Here is a 23214-nt window from a genome sequence, read left to right as displayed (position 1 = left end):
CCACCTCCATATTGCCTACCTCCATATTGCCTACCTCCATTGACTCTCATCATTTATCTGTACAGTCTAATAAGAATCTTCGTTTTGCTGTATGGAATGCTCACTCTATTAAATCCAAGGATACATCTACTGCACTCTGTGATTTTGTAATCAGTCATCAGTTAGATATACTTGCCATCACTGAGACTTGGTTAACTGGAGGGGATCGAGATAATCGTACTCTTGCTGACATCAGTAACACTTTACCTAACTATGTTTTCCACCACTGTCCACGTCTTCATTCAAGAGCAGGTGGTGTTGGTATCATTGTGAGAACTGGTATTGATATACAAATTCACCAAAATCATGAATTTAGAGCCTTTGAACATATGGAGCTCACTTTATCATCAATGTCGTCATCTTTCCGTCTTCTCATCATCTATCGACCTCCACCTAACAAGAAAAATAATCTCACATTTCCGATGTTCCTTGAAGAGTTTGGATGCCTAATTGAAGCACTCATCGCTAATCCCTGCAGTTTTCTCTTGTCCGGTGACTTTAATTTTCATATGGATGTTCCCAACAACCGTGAAACTGTTATTTTTCGTGACTTGTTAGATACTTCCAACCTTCAACAACATGTTACTTCGTCTACTCATATCGCTGGACATACATTGGATTTACTGATTTCTAATGTCACTGATGATTTAATTTCTTCGGTTTCAACTCATCATGATCTTCCTTCTGACCATGCTGCTGTGAAGTGTCTGATTAATATTGCTCGCCCTCCAGCATCAACTAAGACATTACTTACTCGCAAACTTCGTTCAATTGATATGCCTTCTTTTAAATCTGATATTTGTAACTCTTCTTTGATGACGGATCCTGCCATCGATTTAGATGAACTTGTTTTGCAATACGATTCTGTTCTTAAGGTTATTCTAGATAATCATGCTCCTGAAGTTCTAAAAACTGTAATACTACGCCCTCATGCTCCATATAGCGATACTTTACGTGCAGCCAAGCAAATGAAACGTCGTAGTGAGCGAAAGTGGATAAAATCTGGCCTTGCTGTGCATCATGAGTTGTATAAAGAACAGTGTATTATATACAGAGACCTTGTAAACAATTATCATCGCCATCAAATATCCGAGTGCAACCAACGAAGTCTGTTCCGTGTTATTGACAAGCTTTCTTCTCCGAAGTGTTTGAAAAAGCTTCCAAGTTGTGATAATCCTGTTGATCTTGCCAACAATTTCGCTAGTTTCTTCGAAGACAAAATTAAGAAACTGTATGGCAGATTTGATAATAATCATCCTCCACCCATCTCCGTTGACATTCATGATCATTGTACTTCGTCATTCGCCACTTTTCGTGTAGTCACTTCTGATGAAGTGATGAAGATGATCAAATCTTGTTCGATTACCTCCTGCAAGCTGGACCCTCTGCCATTATCTGTTTTTAAGGAGTGTTATTCTGAATTGCTGCCAGTCTTCACAGAGATTATTAATAGATCTTTGTCTTTTGGTCATTTCCCTGATCATCTTAAGGAGGCTTGCATCCTGCCACTTCTGAAAAAGCAACATTTGGACCCAGAGTGTTTGTCAAATTATCGTCCTATCTCTAACTTGAGATTCATCTCCAAATTGATTGAGCGTGCTGTTGTTAGTCAACTTCATGACTATCTCCATGAAAATAACCTCCTTGCTGAAATGCAGTCTGCTTATCGTCCTTTCCACAGTACTGAGACTGCTCTTGTTCGTGTGCAGGACGAAATCTTACGTGCACTGGACAACCATAAGGAAGCAATCCTCGTGCTGTTAGATTTTTCAGCTGCATTTGACACTATCAACCATGAGCATCTCATCCAACGTTTATCTTCACGCTATGGAATTACTGGAACTGCCCTTAACTGGTTCTCTTCTTATCTGAACAACAGAACCCAGCATGTTCTCATCAACAATGTTAAATCAGATCGCCATCATCTCTGGTGTGGTGTTCCACAAGGTTCAGTAGCTGGGCCACTTGAATTGATATTGTTCAGTGCACCCTTGCAAGACCTCATTGCTGCCCATGGTATTTCTAGTGTTGCTTACGCTGACGACACCCAGCTTTACATTACATTTGATCCAGCTGATCGCGCTTCTGCCATTGCAAAAGTTGAAGTGTGCATTCAAGATGTCAAATCTTGGGCGTTGTCAAATAAACTTGCTTTGAATGACTCAAAAACTGAGATTTTATTTTTGAGATCTCGTTTCGCAAAAAAGATTTCTCCGCCAACAGTACAAATTGCCCAGTCTGTCATTGAACCATCTGAATTTGCCCGTAATCTCGGTGTTATTATGGATTCATCATTGTGCATAAGTAGACATGTTGATAATGTTTGCAAAGGAGCTCTCATGGCTATTAGGAAAATATCACAAATTCGCCGCTACCTGGATGAAGCTACTACTCTTCGTCTTGTTCATGCCTTCGTCACTACTAGACTTGATTCCTGCAATTCACTTCTGTATGGACTCCCCGATAAAGATCTTGCTAAAATTCAACGTGTACAGAACACTGCTGCTCGCCTCGTTTCTTGTCTGCCTCGTTCTCACCATATTACACCTGTACTAATGCAATTGCATTGGCTCCCGGTTAAGTTTAGAACAGTTTACAAAATTCTTCTGTTAACTTTCAAGGCTCAAACATGTCAATCTCCTGCGTATTTATCTGAACTTGTTCATCATTATTCCCCTACTCGGACTTTACGATCATCTCAACAGTCATTGCTTTCTGCTACTAGAGCTTCTTCCATTTTTTATGGCCACAGATCTTTTTCTAACGCCGCACCGTTTCTTTGGAATAGTCTTCCTGTGCATATTCGCCAAGCTAATACTTTACAATGTTTTAAGTCCTTGTTGAAAACTCATTTGTTTAAAGCTTCTTTTTTGTAGTTTGCTTATTTGTATCTTGTATCTTTCTCTAATTGTTTATTTTATTGTTTTCTTTAATGCGCTTAGAGGCTTTTGCATTAGGCGCTTTACAAATGTCTTATTATTATTATTATTAATACAATATATCTACATCTCTAAAACAACAGATCAGGGGCTAATTCCATTGAGCTGCTTAAGCACAAAATTTGCTTAAGCACGAAACTAGCTTTTGCTTGTTATACACATGTTACTGGGGAAAATGTCATGCCATATACATTGATTGTGACTGGTATTTAGCTATTGTTTACTTAGCATAACACTTGAGTGGAGTCTTGGCCGTTAATCTAATTTTACTAAGCAAGGATTGTCTTTGCTTAAAGGCAGTGGACACTATTGGTAATTACTCAAAATAATTATTAGCACAAAACCTTACTTGGTGACGAGTAATGGGGAGAGGTTGATGGTATAAAACATTGTGAGAAACGGCACCCTCTGAAGTGCCATAGTTTTCGAGAAAGAAGTACTTTCCCACGAATTTTATTTCGAGACCTCAGATTTAGAACTTGAGGTTTTGAAACCAACCATCTAAACGCACACAACTTCGTGTATGACAAGGGTGTTTTTTCTTTCATTATTTTCTCGCAAGTTCCATGACCGATTGAGCTCAAATTTTCACAGGTGTGTTATTTTATGCATATGTTGAGATACACCAACTGTGAAGGCTAGTCTTTGACAATTACCAATAGTGTCCACTGCCTTTAAAGCAAATTTTGTGCTCAAGCAGTTCTATGAAATTGGGCCAATGTCTGACTTGACTTACTTTAGTCGTCTGAGTTGTTCTTGATCCATCATGGCATCCAGTGCGGGCAAGTCAATGTTCCAAGATCCACCAACAAAGTGTGTGCAGTGGTTAAAATGTTTGCAATTTCAAAAGCTCGGATCTCCGTTATTTATTAACCAGTAATGTAAACATGTCTTTGCTGGTACATGTATGAAGTGCTGGGAGATGGGATTGCGTGTTATTTCTGTAAGGAAGATTGGAGTTTGGGTCCAATTACTTATTTGTCTAAATCATCTCATACACCAATCAAAGCACGGAAACATCACTTCACGTTTATCCAATGAAGTCATTTTAGTCTCCATCAGAACCAACCTGTGGTCATTTAAATTTAACTCACAGATGGCAGAAGCAAATCACAAGTTAGCGATCATTCCGTTAGTGAGGCCAAATTGCCAAATTTATATCAAAAAAAAATGAAATAAGCCAACAAACCGCACTCAGAAATTAGTATAAGCCAAACAGAAGAGCGCATAACATTGAGGAAGAATCAAAGCAAATATACTGCCAGTCATTAATTTATTACTGGCACATTACAACTGTAATTTAAAGGAACACGTTGCTGAAAGTGAAAGCGTTTGTAACCGTTTATTATACAATGTATGGGTAGAAAGATGTTGTAAAAGTCGACCATAACAATGGCCTACCGTGTTAGTTCGCACAGTAAAAGGAAAACCATGCAATTTCGAGGCAAATTTGTGTGGATCATTGTATTCTACTTTTCAAACATCGTTCCAACCGTATGCATTTTATTAAAAAACGGTTACAAATGCATTTTACAGACCAACTCGTCCGATCCAAGGCAACGTGTTCCTTTAATACCTAAAATCTACAAACAATTATACAAATTATGATGTTTCCATAAAATAAAATTTAAGTGCTAAGCGTCAAGTTTTGAACGTCATCTTTGAAACAATTTTACGGAACTGTTATGACGTACGTCGGGAAGAAAATTTGCGGAATTTGTTGCAAATGATGACGTTATGTACTTTATTAACTTCGCGCAATCCACATCCAGTATTTCAGTTGTTTATTACTGTCACATTCACACATGCATACATACAGGACTGGCGCCCTCTAGAGTCTAACCCCTAACTCATGTATCTTTCCATCAACATGGCTGCCAAGTGTTAACGTGATTAAAACTACCAAAGTTCATGATACAAGCTGACCCCCTCTCTGTCTCTAAATGCCAACAGGAGGCATTACAATCACCTAAGATACGATTCGGTTTTTCATCTAGAGCCGTCTCATAATATAATTATATACTTGACAGATTTATTTTGCGCATTCATGACATCCAACAGAAAACATGTGCGAATCGTGCTCGCCGCCCGGGGTTGTATCACTAAAGTTGTACAATGATTGTAGCCACTTGAGAAAGAGATCACTAAATATCCAAATTACACCCCAAATAATTGTCCAAATTATATTTTTAAAAATCACTTTGAACCCAGAGAAGAGATGTTTCTGTATTGTGGCATTTTCTGCAATGACCTTTGACCTATGCATCCTTTCTGACGTCATCAGCCAGTTTTTCCAGATAGCGCATGAGTTGCCGTTTCTCTTCAAATGAGGAGTCCGTGTCCAGTCCAGGTAAATGTTCAGGTACGACCGAACGATCTGTGTTGATATGATGAAGGGGGGAAACAAGCAAATCATGGTGTCTTTAAAGCTCGTATGGAGGTAGGTCTACGGTATATATTTTGATATGGTGCCTGAAAGGCGAAGTATAACCTTTTTTTTTGACCGTTTGATTGTTATAGTCTATACATGTGTAAATATACAATAAAAAGATCTGTCGTGTTGAGAAAGAGACATATTTTAAGGTTCTAACTAGTTTGATGCTGACTTCTAAAGGTGAACCTTTGAATTTGTGAACCGTTCCGTTGTTTTAACCTTTTAATAATGTAGACATATACAATTAAACTAGCCTGTGGAAATGTCATTTCAAAACGGTGGGTATGTAGAGGTTTTTAGACGCAGTAAATCCACGCATGAACAACAATCCGTCATTGAAAAACACAATCTGAGAATTGTTCCATGCACGAAACGTTTCTCAGATTTGTTTTGTTATACTCTTAAACAGCACTCCTTGGGAATTAAATCTAGAAAAATTATTCATAAATACATGGGAGGGTTTTAATATAATTAGATACGCACCCAAATAAAACTGCGCACTTGGTTGTTGGGCGACCTTCTCTGCGGCACACAGCCACACGATGGTATCCGCACCCTGTTCCGGTGTGCGCAGTATGTCATTTGCACGCATTATCTGAATCCTTTCAACCGGTAGGTATTTGCACAATGAGGGCGTATCCACTATCCCAGGACGCATTGTCGAGAAGTGCACGTTCGGATACTCTTTGGCCCACATTTCATTCACGATCAGTTGTTGACGCTGCATGTAAGAAAGGATTATACATGACGTCATTTTGGGAAAATTACACTGCACGTGTACGCACTGCGCCCGACTCTCAGCCAATGATTGCTGCACGTGTGCACGTTTCATCAAAGATGGCGGCCAATGCAAGGGGTTCTATTGACCTTTCTTTTGTTGATAAACAAAGTGCCCAAATGGTAGTTAAACACTAAATCGTAAAAAGAGATTCTTTAACACAATTAAACATTTTCTGCAAACATTCAATTAAATAAAATAAAACACCTCTCATTAGTTGTTTTGTTTTTAACAAAATCAACAAGTTTTGTTACATTGTTACCAATAATCTACCAAAGGTCTATAGATACTAGATATGATTGCCTTATGTATCTTGTAACAGCTGTCTTACTTTGAAAATGAAAATAACCGACACATGTTCTTGTATATATATAAGTAACTTTACCCAAATCCATTTGAATAGTTCATTGTATTTTGCAAGAAATATCAGTCAGTTTTCAATGAAACTTCTTAGCAATTTAATTCGAAATGGAATAAGTATTCTGTACTTTGTTACAACTGTAACCGTTCAAAATATCATTGACTCTAGGGTACCTAGTATTTAATTTTTTATTGTTTTACAAAATAATTAATTGTTGTCCCGCGGGTATCAAGAAATACCTGACAATGAAACTTACCTTGCTACGTGTATAGCAATCGTGTCCATCGAATGGTTCCATGTGTTCGTTGTTAAGATCGGAGAGATTAAGTTTTTCTTTGTAGACACCGCCTGTAGAAACCATGACCTGTCAGAAGTGTAAACACCTTTATTTTTTACGGATCTAATCAGAATCGTTTTTCATGAAGCTTTTTTGTTTATTTACTTAATTTGTCTTTCATTTGTAAAAGGGAATTGCACCCTTTTCAGACAGGCACGACTCTGATCGAAAAGCTTTGGAAGCGGGTTTGGTCGTTCCGAACTACTGCAACAGTTGACCTTTCAACTTCTAGCGTGCCCAGTCGCTCCTATATACCGTTTCAGACGTCGACTTTTCATGTACGTAATTCAGAATTTGGTTTGGGCGTGACTCTGTAGCGCCTGTCTGAAATGGGGGATAATAATTGTGTCAAGAAAACATAAAAGGCCACTTTTTGTCGAACTACGAGGTGTTTACATCAAAGGCAAAACAAATTTCAGACGTGATATCATTTTTACGTTGAGATAGGCTACATCACAAGTAGCCTAGGCCGTACTCACCACTCGTGATCCAGGCGTCCTGTTGATGGTCGGCAGCAGAGTCTTCGTAAGGAGATACGGCCCCATGGTATTTATTGCAAAGTTTGTTTCCAAACCATACTCGGTGATGTCTCTGGTTTTTAACACGTCGGCAGCATTGTTCACCTTAATAAAACGATAATTTCACAAACACGTTGAATCACTTCTTAAAGGGGCTGTGTGGTCATGATCAAAGCAGGAATATGGGTGTGCGTGGAATTGTAATTATGATCTTTCACCAAGTTACTGCACCCACGTGTCCTCCCTCTGCATGGTTCACATGCTTGCTGTCGTCAGTTCAAAATCACATATCATGACAACACAGCCCCTTTAAACTAACGAGTTTTAGGTAATTGCTCTATTGTTCGAGATATAAGTGTCTATTATATGTTGTATTACTAACGAGTTTTAGGTAATTGCTCTATTGTTCGAGATATAAGTGTCTATTATATGTTGTATTGGACACACAACTTCTGATGATTTTCCAAACTAAAATAAAAAATAATTCAGGTCAAAATTCAAATAGCCAGGCGCCCTGACTTTTCACGTGGTCGCTTGCTTGCTATCACCTATAGAGTTGAAAATCTCATTTCCTTAATGTGACTGGGCAACAGAGGGCGCCATCACTTTTGCACAATTGGAGCAAGTTCGAGTGTGCACCAAGGTTAACTAAAAGGTTGACCATTTTTACCCAAACCCATGCTGGTCTACCATTGATTGACAGACCCTTTACTGTGGTCGACCATTTGGAACCGGCCTCGAGCCCATGGTTTCTTCAATGGTACCAACAGCATGTTCCATTCTAACATGTATAAAGGGCAGAGGGGAACGAGTGACAGTATAGCGAAAAGGCGGAAGGTTGACTAGGGACTTCAAAGTGAGTTGTTCGAGTGGGTGCGTCACTGCGCATGTACGTTGCTGGTCGGTAGTCAATCACGGGTCGACTAATTAATGTGCCCAGTCGAACTTACTTACTCTTGGCTGTTGCGCAACAGTGTACGTATGCATCAAATTACGCAATAGTGATTGCGCGTTGGCTTTCCTTGAGACCCACTTGCGTGTGCATGACAATATTGTGCAGGTTAAATTATACGTACCAGCACAAAATTTGAATAACTATTGAAATTGATCAAGGAACTTGATCAAGTAAACAAGTTACCCACAGATAATCATTTGGCTACACAGGGTTAAAACAATAGAGTTGTTGTGGGGCTCTTCCGAGGCCATTGGTAAAGCGCGGGGATCGCAAAAAATGTGGATCATGAACTATATCGATATAATATAAGTACCTACATGGATTAATCGTCAAATTGCGCAAATTTTGGAAGAGTAGTCTTGAATAAATGTAGAATCATGTACTTAGTGTACATATTGTGCAGACTATTGAGTCCCTCACATCACAGTTTAACTATTAATCAATGTTGTAATGATGGCTGTGCCCATGTTACTGTACACGCCTTTCCTACTCCTGCCGATAGGTGACGCTCTAATGAGACATAAACCTTTTAATATCATTGATCTTATCATTCAATACCATTGATCTTATCAATGGTATACTTCTGGACACCATTTATTTAGTTATTGGTATACCATTCAGTAGCATTGATAACATCAATGGTAAACCATTTAATACCATTGATTACATCAATACCTTACTGATAACATCAATAGTGTACCATTTGATCAATCCAATATGAGGGTGCAAAGTCACATATTGTATCATACAGGGCTTTGATTATGACAGCACAACCCCTTTAAAATAACGAAATAAATTAGGCATCTTGTTCTGTTGTTCTAGATGCTGATGTCTAGTATTTATAAGTTGGATACAAAGCTTCTAACCTGTCCAGGCACTGGACATGTTTGGTAGTTGTCAAAGGCCAGTATTGTTTCTCACTTGGATGTTACCCCAACATATTGCATACAATAACAAATCTGTGAAAAAATCTTCTCAATTGGCCATCGAAGATGCAAGAGAATAATGAAAGAAAAAACACCCTTGTTGCACAAAATTATGTGTTTTCAGATGCCCCCCCCCCCCAAAAAAAAAAAGGCGTGAGGCATGAAGTATTTGATTAATATTTAAGTGCTAAATTCCTCTTTCTGAAACATACTTCAGATGGTACTGTAATTCTCACAATGTTTTATTCTATCAACATCTCTCGGTTGCTCGTAACCATATTGTTTATGCTAACAACTATTTGGATTAATTACCATTATAACACATCTCTTGCTTTCCAGTATTCTGTTTGGCTGAAACACGGTCACGTGGGATGAACTAATATAGGCTAGTGATCGCGCGCGCGTGTTTTGCGGGAATAGTACCAGAGCGGGCACTAGAGTCTTTGCAAATAGACCTTATCGCAAATACCAATGCGCAAGCGCAGACTGTTGAATGAGGTGCATTGTGGGATAGATATGAATCAAATTTTGCTGCCAGCTAGACCACAATGCACCTAATTCCAAGCTTTACGCGCGCGCCCCAGTATTTGCGAAAAGGTCTATAGTGCCCGCGGTAACAGCGCCCTCTCTTGACTTGAACCGTGAACAAACTACAAAATTCCTTTTTCTGATCTTATTTGACATTTTTAGACCGAGCTGTGTTATAAAACACATATTGACTGGCATAATTCGGTGACTAGTATACGTCTATTCCCCCTTGGGCCTGTGAGTGACCAGAAGAGGGGCCCATTTCCCTCGGCCTTCGGCCTCGGGAAATAGGTCGCTTATCTGGTCACTCAAAGTCCCTCGTGGGAATAGACGTATACTAGTTTTGCCAGTCAATATGTGTATAATAGTGTTCGGTGCCTAACAAATTCTTATACTTCCATGCATGTGGACCGATTAGGGAACCATATTCATGTTAAAAGAAAGGCGCAATGTGATAAGACCATTCCATACCAAAACATGAAGCTCCTTCCAGTCCTTCGCGAACTTTGTTGCAAATTCGTAGACCTCTCTGGGCTTGGATAGCTCCAGTACGTGTAGATGTATGTTCTGGGACAGGATATAAGAATGTGTAAACAATAAAGGGAAACAAAACTGGCACACTTTCTTCATTTATGTTGATATTGGAATTTGGCAAATTTAGACATTGAAAATGAGGGGAAGGTTGTAATATAAACAGGGCATTGAATTAAATTTTGCATTTCCTGGAGGAAAACAAAACCAGGATAAGACCAGAGCCCAAAATTCATATAGCTGCTTTAAGCAAAAAAACATTGCTTAACAATTTTTTGCTTAAACCAGAAAGGAGCAGGATACCAGTCACAAATTGTACATGTGACATGGTACATCGGTAGTTTGGCTGGTAACCTTACTTTACAGGTAAACATACCTGTGTTATGCTTAGGAACTTTTTGTGCTAAAGCAGCTCCATGAAATTTGGCCCTGTTTATGATAGGCAGTGATGTACAGACTATGACAAAAAGGTACTCAGCGGTCTGGCTTCCTGCCCCTCCCACCTTTGTCATGTCTCCCAGCTAGGCCTATAGTTATTTTCTAGGCTATGATTATGCGCTCGCTCACTGAACAACAACACGGCTACACGTTTTTTCCCCCTCTTCGCCAGCCCCAAGCTGTGCACATTATGGACACGCTACCGATTTTGGGGTTAAAATCTTACGATCATTTTCACATTTATTTATAACTTGCGGCCATAATCTGAAAACCTGATGTCTTTTGTAAAATATTTACATAACTAGATTTAAAGAAACCATTGAAATTGACATAGGCTTACAGCTGGAAGTTGAGCTAGCTCCAAAGATCACGTGGTTTAGCCGAACTAAAAAAAATGGTCCGGGTAAACCACGTGACCTTAATCTGGCGTAAATGCTCATAAATGCTACATTTCATAATCCATTTTATTGACCGCTCTACCATTCTCTTTTTTCCACAAAAAAAGGAAGAAGGGAAAGTTTTTAAGTTTTGTTGACATGCCAAAATAAATATGAAATAAAGAATAAAGAAATCATCACAATCACTGTAAAACAGAGGGTTTGTGTGTTTTTGATGTTTTCAATAGTTTTGTCAAACAAATTTAACTCCTAGATGACATTTTCTGTAAACTTGTTCAAACAACTAAGCACAGTGTAGCCCAAGTAAATATTTGAAGAATTGTTCTCTGCTTTGCCAACATGATAACCTTCTTTAAACATCTTTTCAAACCTGTACTTTTTGAAAAAAATATCAGCTGAAAAATCTGGGCAGTATAAAGGGAAGAGATAAAGTATAAAGAGATATCCAGACATGGGGGAAAAAAATTGTGTCGGGGGGTTTTGAACGGTCGGGCGGGGACGATCAACAATTCTTTTTTTATGTGGCCTTATGTCTGTGCTGGTATGGCGCTTAAAATACAATATTGTTGTTATTGTGGACTTTATAACCAAACTTTATGGATATCATGCTTATTCAAGCGGCACAATAATTGTTAAGTTTTCCTCATCGACCTTGATCACTCACCATGTTCCCAGTTTTCTCAACAATCTCTTTCCTCGTTTTCTCGTCAGCATGCTGGCAAATCATATGGACTGTTCCACCTGTGATGAAAGTTAAATCAAAGAGATACATTTTTTAAAATTAAGGATGATGAAAAGGTATAATCTAAAATTTACAAATTGTATAACCTGTTAAAGCAAGATCGTCCCTTGCCATGGACGTTGTTTGTAATGCAATTTTTTACTAAACTGTTGTGTATTTTTAAAACCATATTGCTATTTTAGCTCATGCTTTTTGTCCAGCATTTTAATGTAAAGTTAAGTTAAGTTGTCAATCTTCCCAGGGCTTACCTCGTTTAGCAAGTTCCATAGTTACGCTTTTCCCAATGCCTGTGTTTGCTCCGGTCAACATAAATGATTTGCCAGACAAATCAACATTCAAAACATTTTCGTCAAAGTTCTCTGAAGCAGCCAGAAATCCAGCCCTATTTGGAAAGAAATGGAGCTGGTAAATAATTAAAGGCACCTGGAAATAGGATTTCTTTTCTTTTAAATATAAGAATATATGTTTATTAACAATAAAACAATTTTTTGAGTAATTGTTTGTCACGATTTATATGTTAAAAAAATTAATTAAGTGCTGGGGGTTGTCTCCGCCTACCCCTTTTGTGACGTAGGAAAAGGAAGACTTTGCCTCGATCAAGCATAGACCCCCTTCGATGCGTAGATAAACACACGTGCAAAAGTTGCGAGAAAATATGAAAGGAAAAACTTTGTAAAAATGTGCCAATGTCAACCATACTTCTAAATTGTCAAAGAAAGGAACATATCCCCCAATTATTTCCGCCTGCCCCACACCTCACTAAACAACCTCACTATGTTTACCCCACTCTCGGTTTATTTACTTTTTTCTTGTGGTTCTTATTTATACATTCAATGTTTGTTTGGTTTTGTCATCTTTTTGTATACTTATTGTCAATTTCTACCCCTAATTGTTATTGTTTTTATATGGAGCTGGAAACAGTTTTTTTATTAAATTGAACCGATATAACAATTTAATAGAGCTGCTTAAGCACAAAATTTGCTAAAGCACGAAAATAGCTTGCTAATTGAGTGGAGTATTGGCCGGTAAACCAATTTGATTAAGGAACACGTTGCCTTGGATCGGTCGAGTTGGTCTTTGAAAAGCGTTAGTAACCGTTTGCTATAAAATGCATATGGGTAGAAAGATATTTTAAAAGTAGAATATAATGATCCACACAAGTATCACTCGAAAATGCGTGGTTTTCCTTTTACCTCGTCGACTAACATGGTCGGCCATTTATGGGAGTCAAGTTATTGACTCCCATAAATGGCCGACCGTGTTAGTTCGCAAAGTAAAAGGAAAACCACGCAATTTCGAGGTAATTTTGTGTGGATCATTTTATTCTACTTTTAAATTATCTTTCTAACCATATGCATTTTATAACAAACGGTTACAAACGCTTTTCGAAGACCAACTCGACCGATCCAAGGCAACGTGTTCCTATAGGCAAGGATTTTTTTAGCTTTAGCAAATTGTTTGCTTAAGCAGCTCTACGAAACTGGACACATGTCTGATTTTACTTACTTGAATCGTTTTCTTAGTTGCTCTTGATCCATATTGACATCTAGTGCAGCAACTTAGAGCCACAAGTTCCCCCAACGATGTTCCTGTATAAATGTACAGTTTAAGCTTCCTCCACGGTTTAAGTATTGCTATTTCTTTTAACCAAGGAAGCATTTAGGGCATGCCAGCGAATAAAATAATTGAGGGAAGGAATTGTTCATTCGCGCGTGAATATGCTTACGATCCTTCAGTTGACCATGACTCTATTTTATGGCAATGCAATATTTAACAGGTAGGGTGGTTTACGGAAATATGAAGTAGGCCCTTATTTGGTACAGATAATGCATGGTATACAGTAGTGTATAGGATATATACAATCATAGAGGACGGAACACACATTTCTTCCTCCATGGTACAATAGGACACCCAAGATATGAACAATCAAACATTGACGATGGTCAACGAAATATGAAATAAAACTAATGAAGAACAATTAATATATAAACAACAAATGCACAGTAAATATCGAGAGGGGAAAAAAAGCATCATCCATCCAACGTAATAACCAACTAGCGGGATGTCGCGCTTTGCGCTGGTGGTTCTTTCCTTTATATCCCGTTGCGCGGCACCCGCTAGGAATCATTGCGTATAGAAAGAACTCCGAAGTAGGGTGGTGAAAGGGTGGGGTGGAATAGGTGGCACTCGGAGTCACGACCAACCTTTTAGTACTTTGTGAAATCGTACACTTGCCCTTTTTTCCCCGTTTGTCGGTCCCATCTATGTTTTTTAATTTTGCGCGGGTCCCGTTAAGTGGTTCATTCCCAGTCATATATCACGTTTTTACTTTTTTTTCCGTTCAGTTTATTATTTTCATGTACTGTATCGTTTTCAAGTCCCTTTTCACATTTTCCTTTCCTTATTATATCCCCAGCCCCGTTCATTTTCCCCGTCATTTATTTTGCCGTTCCCACCGTGGGCCCCTTCCCTCTCTCGTCCCATATCTAACCCGCGCCTCCATACCTCCCCGTCACCGCGATCCCGTGCGCGGCCGATCTAGTTATTCTTTTCTATATTATGATCTCTATCGATGTGATCTAGTTTTGTGCACAAAGACATGAGGAAATCATGTTTCTTTTTACTCTTTATGGAAATTAAATGTTTTCCTCAACGAATAACAAAATTTCCTTAACAGGACATCATGATATACCAATGACGATCACTGACCACAAATATTTGCAACAAAATAAAAGCCGAATCATCTTGAAAAGAGGTGATTGTCTTAGGCGAGTTTAGGATCAAAGACGCGGAAACGGCATAAAAGTCGCTAAAATGCATTACAGCGGCAAGGTATTTTGTCAGAATTTCAGTATTATACTTTCTGCTTAAAGTCACCTGGAAGTGGTATTTTTTAAAAAATAAAGCTTTTGTCACTAATATATTAGTTTTGATGAGTGGAATGTGAATAAACAGTTAACTAAGGTTTTGAAAAATCAGTTCTTATGTTATTTACAAATTTAAGAGTAGACCCCGACCCGAGAGGGCGCTGTTCGTGACGTCAATCGAGGCAGACTTTGCCTGTAATGCGTAGAGTAAACACAATTGCAAAGTACATGTACGGACCAAGTCGTGAGTTTGTACGTTTAAAAAAAAAAAAAAAGTTTTTTTCCGGCAATGCCGACCAGGTGTATTGCTGCTGAATGCAGAAAAACACTTTTTGAAATGTACCAACTCGCGACTTGGACGTACATGTATTTTGCACGTGTGTTTACTTTACGCATTGCAGGCAAAGTCTGCCTTGATTGACGTCACAAAAGGGGTAGGCGGAGTCAGCCCCCAAACAACTTTATATATTTTTTAAACATATAAATCGTGACAAACAATTACTTAAAAAAATGTTTTATTGTTCGTAAGCATATACTCTTATGTTTGAAAGAAAAAAAATCTATTTCCAGGTGACTTTAATTTAAACAATTTATCAAGAATATAGTACGTTGTTATATCAAGCAGCAATATCAAGGAAATTTCATAGATTGTCGAGGAAGACACTCAATTACCATAAAAAGTGAAAAGGAAAACGATTTTCTCGTGTCTTTGTGCACAAAATAGGCACAAAGACTACCTAGCAATGGCGCGCAGGTGCTTGGCGCCGCCAAGCGCTGACGGCAACGCACACTAAATGTACACTGGAGATAGGCAATGGCGGCCCCCATGCCAGAACCCGCGTATGTACGCGCGGCCATTCTAGTTTTTCTATTCTATATCTATGGTCTTTATTAGTGGTTTAAGGCCTCCAATGTTCATTTTCTGTGCGTTACCACCAGCATGTGACTTTTTAGCGCGTCCGTGAAGAAAGCGAAATTTTTGAGTACGGCTTATGGGGCGTATGTACGCGCGGCCGATCTAGGTATGGACCATTGATCTCCATTATACTGTATAATGGAGATCAGTGGTATGGACCTTATGCATTGACGTCATCCAGCCGCCATCTTAGAGGAAAAACGGTGACGAAACAATCGAGACGCACAGATTTGTACGCGCGGCGCACAGTATTGGCCAGTGAACAACCTCCTTTTGACCTCTAGGTGAGGGCGCCCTACTGAAATGACGTCATATGCAAAAGGTCATATGCCATGTTGGTGGTCTTTAATACCATAGATATAGAATTAAAATAACTAGATCGGTTGCGCGTACACACGCGCCATTGCCTATGTAGAAAAGGTTTTTGTTCGCCATGGACGCAGTAAAAATTTCACGTTCGAAAGGCGACGCGCGGAAATGAACACGGGAGATAGGCCTTTGCACGCTAAATGTCGCGTGCTGACGGCAAAAAGTCACGTGCTGACGGCAACGCACAGAAAATGTACACGGGAGATAGGCAATGGGGCCCCCATGACAGAACCCGCGTATGTACGCGCGGTCGATCTAGTCTTACGTGTAAACGCCGCTTCACCTAAAAATGCGCACTTCACTGAACATTGACATTGACCACCAAAATGGCGCATCTAAGATTATTCTGATGATGACATCAGGTGAATTGGGTCAATAAGCAGTTAAAGGGACACGTTGCCTTGGATCGGGCGAGTTGGTCTATGAAATGCATTTGAAAACCGTTTGTTTTGAAATGCATATGGTTTGTTTCAAAAATAAAATATAAGATTGAGAGTTTGTGGACAAACTCAAGGTGTTCGGTTACCGGGAGTAAAAGCCTGGATTAAAAAACAAATAGTTACACCTTGCTTTGTTCTCAAGATTTGTAAAAAACTGTCAAAACAACCTGATTACTCTAGTAAAAGATGTTTGGTGATGTCATCGGTAATATTTGTTTTAAACCAGACCTTTGCCAGACTTGTATGCTGTGATGGTAAAGCATCAAAGGATGTATATTTCTTTACTCCTCCATGATTTCAACCTAAAAGGCATTAAACAACACCCTTTCAAATCATTTCACAGTCACTTCCGGTTTAAACAGGTCAAAAGGTCAACGAAAGTTCACCAACATATCCATTTCTTTAAAGTACGTAAAGCCCTTTCATATGATGTATAGATTTTCAAAATAGCTTATGTAGTTTTGGAAATATGAACTTAGGAAATATTGACGACTGTAGAAAAGATTGTAATGGGCATGTATGTTTTAACCGCCTTGAAGGAAGACTATTCTGCATGAAGCTTTTTCGCGCTCTATGGATGATCAACGGAGCGTGACTCTGTTGCACCACTAATACACTACACGTTGTGTGTATGCCTACGTGCAATGTTTATGCACATACCAATGGGGATTTACGTTCTGTTCTTTAGACGTGAATTTTGAAATTTCCAACCTCTTTTTTTGAGCCAGAAGACAACATCAAAATGGGGTCATGTCTGTGGGGCGTTTACGGAGTTTGCAATAACGATTCCGATGATGTTTCGATTGTAAAAATCCCTCATGTAGATCAAAAGTTATGATTTTTTTAATTAATAAACTTTGAATATTCATAACTCGTAATGATACGTGTTTCTTCTCGTAATAAATATCTAACTATGTGTAAAGTTTCAAGTTCATACGATGTTTGGAAAGATGTTTTTGTAGGGGGACAAGGGACGTACAGAAGAAGAAGAAGAAGAAGAAGTATCAATAAAAAACTAGAGATTGAGAGTTTGTGAACAAACTCAAGGTGTTCGGTTTCCGGGAGTAAAAGCCTGGATTAAAAAACAAATAGTTAAACCTTGCTTTGTTCTCAAGATTTGTAATAAATGATTAAAATTGCAAAAACTGTCAAAACAACATGATAACTCTAGTAAAAGTGTATGTTTGGTGACGTCATCGGTAATATTTGTTTTAAAGCAGACCTTTGCCAGACTTGTATGCTGTGATGGTAAAGCATCAAAGGATGTATATTTCAACCTAAAAGGCAATAAACAACACCCTTTCAAATCATTTCACAGTCACTTCCGGTTTAAACAGGTCAAAAGGTCAACGAAAGTTCACCAACATATCCATTTCTGTAAAGTACGTAAAGCCCTTTCATATGATGTATAGATTGTCAAAATAGCCTATGTAGTTTTGGAAATATGAACTTAGGAAATATTGACGACTGTAGAAAAGACTGTAAGGGGCATGTATGTTTTAACCGCCTTGAACGAAGACTATTCTTCATGAAGCTTTTTCGCGCTCTATGGATGATCACTGGAGCGTGACTCTGCTGCACCGCTAATACGCTACACGTTGTGTGTATGCCTACGTGCAATGTTTATGCACATAGCAATGGGGATTTACGTTGTTCTTTAGACGTGAATTTTGAAATTTGCAACCTCTTTTTTGAGCCGGAAGACAACATCGAAATGGGGTCATGTCTGTGGGGCGTTTACGGAGTTTTCAATGACGATTCCGATGATGTTTCGATTGTAAGAATCCCTCATGTAGATCAAAAGTTATGATTTTTTGAATTAATAAACTTTGAATATTCATTACTCAAGAATTGATGACGTCATCATGACGTAACTCACACGGTTTCTTCTCCTAATAAATCGCTAACTATGTGTGAAGTTTCAAGTTCATACAAATTTGGGAAAGGCGCTTTTGTTAGCGGACAAGGGACGCTGAGAAGAAGAAGAAGAAGAATTAAAACTAGATATAGTGTTTGTAAAAACAAACACTAGGTGTTCGGCTATTGTTGGGTCAGTGTTTGAATAAATAAATGAAACAAGTATTGTAAGTATACCGTCAAATTACAAAGAAATCAAAACCAAACAGTTTTCTCGATGTGTAATAATTTTATGGAAAAGCATCAACAAGTGTACATTTCAACCTAAAAGCCTTTAAATACTGCCTTTTCAAAGCATTTTACAGGCTCTTCCAGTTTAAAAAGGTCAAAAAGTCAAGACAAGGTCACCAACATACCTATTTTTGTGAAATACGTGAGGCCCTTTCATATGATGTATGGATTGTCAAAATAGCTTTTGTGGTTGAGGACATAGGAACTCATGCATAACGACGACTGGAGAAGAGACTAACTAACCGAAAGGGAAATGTTTGTTGAAAACACCTTGAAAACAGACTACGTACGTAAAGCCCTTTCATATGATGTATAGATTGTCAAAATAGCTTGTGTGGTTGAGGATATAGGAGCTTATGCATAATGACGACTGCAGAAGAGACTAACCAACCGAAAGGGAAATGTTTGTTGAAAACACCTTGAAAACAGACTACGTACGTAAAGCCCTTTCATATGATGTATAGATTGTCAAAATAGCTTGTGTGGTTGAGGATATAGGAGCTTATGCATAATGACGGCTGGAGAAGAGACTAAGTAACCGGGAGGGAAATCTTTGTTGAAAACGCCTTGAAAAAAGACCATAGCGAAGCTATTTATAGGAGGAAAAAAAAATTAATACAAAAATAAATAGTACAAATTCTGGTCGCCATTTGGTCTCCCATCCAAATACTGACTGGGCCCGATTTTGCTTAACTTTAGTGACCGGTGTTATCAACGCAGTATGGTCGTAGATAAAACTAATTAATTACTTTTTAAGAAAACTGACATTATGTTGAGAACGCCTCGAACGCAGACTAAAACGATCAAAACGCGGTGCAGAGAGTGACTATGCTCCTCAATGCACCGCATACTTACACGTGGTGACAAAGTACGTGTACATGTAATCGTAAAATCTTTACGCGCAATCAATGGGGGAATTTTGTAGTTCTTTATACATGAAATCTGATATTTTCAACCTCTCTTTTGAGCCGGAAGACAAAATAAAAATGGGGTCATGTCTGTAAGGTGTTTACGGAGTTTTAATTGCCCTTTCCGATGATGTATGGATTGTAAAAATCCCTCATGTAGATCTAAAGTTATGATTTTTTGAAATAATAAATTTTGAATGAGTGTATCTCGTCAACTGATGACGTCATCGTGACGTAACAACTTTTGCATCATCTACTGGTTATTGTCTACCTGTGTGCAAAGTTTCATCTTAATGCAAGCTTCGCAACTATGCTTTTACTTGCGGACAATCGACAGCGAGAAGAATAAGAAAAAAAAAAAAAAAAAAAAAAAAAAACGAACAAAATCAATGAGTTGTTCGGGCTGTTGCCCGAACACCTAAAAAACAACCGAACAAAATCAAAGAGTTGTTCGGGCTGTTGCCCGAACACCTAATAAATAAAAACCGAACAAAAATAAGAGGTGTTCCGGGCTGTTGGCCCGAACACCTAAAAAAAACGAACAAAATCAATGAGTTGTTCGGGCTGTTGCCCGAACACCTAAAAAACCGAAAAAAAATAAGAGGTGTTCGGGTTCAATACCCGAACACCTAACAAAAATAAGAGGTGTTCCGGGCTGTTGGCCCGAACACCTAAAAAAAATCGAACAAAAATAAGAGGTGTTCCGGGCTGTTTGCCCGAACACCTAATGATCAACACAAATATGCCTCGAAATTGCACGGTTTTCCTTATACGTCATGAACTAACACGGCACGCGAACGGCACGCGAGGAGTCAATTTTTTTACTCCATAAAATGGCCGACCGTGTTTGTTTATGGTAAGTACGCATGCAATCGGATCTTTGTATAAAACAACAGGCAGTAAAATATCCTGACAACTGACAACATGCTTTGTTGGCATCGGGCCGAGCGAACTCATGAAACAATATACTACCAAGACAATTATACACACAAAACAAACAGTCGACGCCCAAAAATATATCCCCCCCCCCCCACCCTTAGGGAGATACACAATTAATTACGTACCCTTGGGGTTTTTTTTTCGACAAAAAATATAACCCGTACCTCGACGCTTCGTTTATTCGTGGACCGCATTATTATTATCGCCTTTAATAATCCATCGTTCCCAGCTGCAAATAATTAATATCATTAGAATTTCATCGTTTCAAGGCCAGCGAGTAGCCTACAACTCAAGGAGAACTACATGTTTACACGATCAATCTTAACAGAAAATCTTTTCTGGAAAATGCAAAGTACTGGTATGGTCCTACTTCGTATTACCATAATGTAGGTAGAATTACACAGGGCGATTATGTGTTGTTTCTCATAAATATTGATTACACTGGTGCTCTCAAAATCGACAGTCTAACGAACCATTCAATTGCTAGTACAAATGAACTAATAACATAAAAAAATCCCTTCTCCGGAAGTATGGACAATAAATAGATTAATCCACTGTTTTTGTTTGACTGTTTGGTTATAGTAATATATGGAACTTTAGACAAAGAAATAAATATGTTTTTGCTGGTACATGTATAAAGTACGGGTATGGTACTCCGTATGATTATGATTAGGTGGTCGTGCATTGATTAGGAAGTCGGGTATTAAACACCCCCGACTTCTGGTACAAATCATGTGTCAATATTTATATAAACAAATCATAGCTCCTGAAACGGGGTCCGCCCGATAGTCCGAAGGTCCGTTAGTCCGAAGGTGCAATAGTCCGAAGGTTCGATAGTCCGAACGCGCAAATTTTCCATAAGAGGGGGTTCATTAGTCCGAAAATGTAATAGGGTTCGTTAATCCGAACATATGATGCGATAGTCCGAAGGTTTATTAGTCCGAAGGTTCATCGATCCGAAGGTTTACTGGTCCGAAGGTTCGGTAGTCCGAATTTAAAAAAGGTTAGTTAGTCCGAAGGTTCGATAGTTCGAAACAAAAACGAGGTTCAACAGTCCGAAGGTTCATTATTCCGAATCGACGATAAGGTTCGATAGTCCGAATCGACGATAAGGTTCGGTAGTCCGAATCGACGATAAGGTTCGATAGTCCGAATTGACAATAAGGTTCGATAGTCCGAATTTACAATAAGGTTCGATAGTCCGAACTGACAATAAGGTTCGATAGTCCGAATCGATAATAAGGTTCGATTAAGGTTCGAAAGACGCACACCGTAGGGAAATTTAAAAAAGAAGTTCGTTTTGTTCATAGATATAAATTAAAATAACTGAAATAACTAGATCGGCCGCGCGTACATACACGGGTTCTGGCATGGGTCCGCCATTGGCCTATCTCCCCTGTTCACTTTCTGTGCGTTGCCGTGGTCACGTGACTTGTTGCCGTCGGCACGTGATATTTAGCGCGTCCAAAGCCTATCTCCCGTGTGCATTTTCTGCGCGTCGGCTTTCGAACGTGAAATCGTTACCGCGTCGTCCATGGCGAACCAAAATAAATTCTACACAGGCAATGGCGCGTGTGTATTGTCGATTCGGACTATCGAACCTTATTGTCGATTCGGAATAATGAACCTTATTGTCGATTCGGACTATCGAACCTTAATGTCAATTCGGACTGTCGAACCTTATTGTCAGTTCGGACTGTCGAACCTTATTGTCGATTCGGACTATCGAACCTTATTGTCAATTCGGACTATCGAACCTGATTGTCAATTCGGACTACCGAACCTTCGGAATATTTAACCTTATCCTATTTTCGGCCTAACAGGCCATTCGGACTATCGAACCTTCGGACTGTCGGACCTTCGAACTATTGAACCTTCGGACTAACGAACCTTCGGACTAACGGACCTTCGAACTATTGAACCTTCGGACCATCGAACCTTCGGACTATCGAGCGGTAACCCCTGAAACACACATTGAACTTTATAAAATGTATACATCGTCAGTAAAGGTCTTCAAAAGTCAACAAATGCTGCACAAAGTGTGACCCAGTATACGACATTGAATTGGAAGTTGAGGAATCCTAACTCCTGAACCAATGATTGGATTTTTACGGAAATTTCTTCTTTCGAAAACTGAACAGACGTCACACAGATTTTTCCAAAATATTGATATCGACTTCAGGTTTAAATCGAACAAAATAGATTCTTGAACACCTAGCAAAACGAACACCTTGTTGTTGTGGTGTTACAAAAACGGAAAATCTAAATCTGTTCAGCACGAGTCTACGTTCCAGATGTCGTCATCCCGAGATAATTTATCAAGGGATGTTGACATTTTAAAGGCAGTGGACACTATTGGTAATTACTCCAAATAATTATCATCATAAAACCTTTCTTGATTACGAGTAATGGGGAGAGGTTGATAGTATAAAACATTGTGAGAAACAGCTCCCTTTGAAGTGACGTAGTTTTCGAGAAAGGAGTAATTTTCCACGAATTTGATTTCGAGACCTCAAGTTTAGAATTTGAGGTCTCGAAATCAATCATCAGAAAGCACACAACTTCCTGTGACAATGGTGTTTTTTTCCTTTCATTGTTATCTCGCAACTTCGACGACCAATTGAGCTCAAATTTTCACAGCTTTGATATTTTATGCATATGTTGAGATACATCAACTTTGAAGAATAGTCTTTGACAATTACC

General features: G+C 38.8%; 1 protein-coding gene across 1 annotated transcript; it reads right to left on the bottom strand.

Annotated features, from left to right (window-relative positions):
- Positions 1 to 5113: 5113 nt before the first annotated feature.
- LOC139946337 (dehydrogenase/reductase SDR family member 12-like) lies at positions 5114 to 20689 on the bottom strand. Its single transcript, XM_071943973.1, has 9 exons — positions 20676 to 20689; positions 13431 to 13513; positions 12173 to 12306; positions 11847 to 11923; positions 10287 to 10382; positions 7368 to 7511; positions 6808 to 6915; positions 5896 to 6133; positions 5114 to 5355 (listed from the first exon to the last, which is right to left on the bottom strand). Exons 2-9 carry the CDS (start codon positions 13460 to 13462, stop codon positions 5237 to 5239), a joined length of 948 nt encoding a protein of 315 aa, XP_071800074.1. The 5' UTR covers positions 13463 to 13513; positions 20676 to 20689; the 3' UTR covers positions 5114 to 5236.
- Positions 20690 to 23214: the final 2525 nt, after the last annotated feature.

This window comes from Asterias amurensis, chromosome 13 (genome assembly GCF_032118995.1).
Source record: "Asterias amurensis chromosome 13, ASM3211899v1".
NCBI classification, from domain to species: domain Eukaryota; kingdom Metazoa; phylum Echinodermata; class Asteroidea; order Forcipulatida; family Asteriidae; genus Asterias; species Asterias amurensis.
Note: the sequence above shows the minus strand (reverse complement) of the source record. Positions and strands in the feature narration are given on the sequence as shown.

Bases quoted from the DNA above. Each gene is read 5' to 3' on its own strand.
- LOC139946337 (XM_071943973.1), bottom strand. From the start codon at position 13,462: ATGGATCAAGAGCAACTAAGAAAACGATTCAA. The intron at 6,916-7,367 runs GTGAGTACGGCC...CACTTCTGACAG, and splicing joins GGACGCCTGGATCACGAGTG to GTCATGGTTTCTACAGGCGG. The intron at 5,356-5,895 runs GTGCGTATCTAA...ATATCAACACAG, and splicing joins AAGTGCGCAGTTTTATTTGG to ATCGTTCGGTCGTACCTGAA.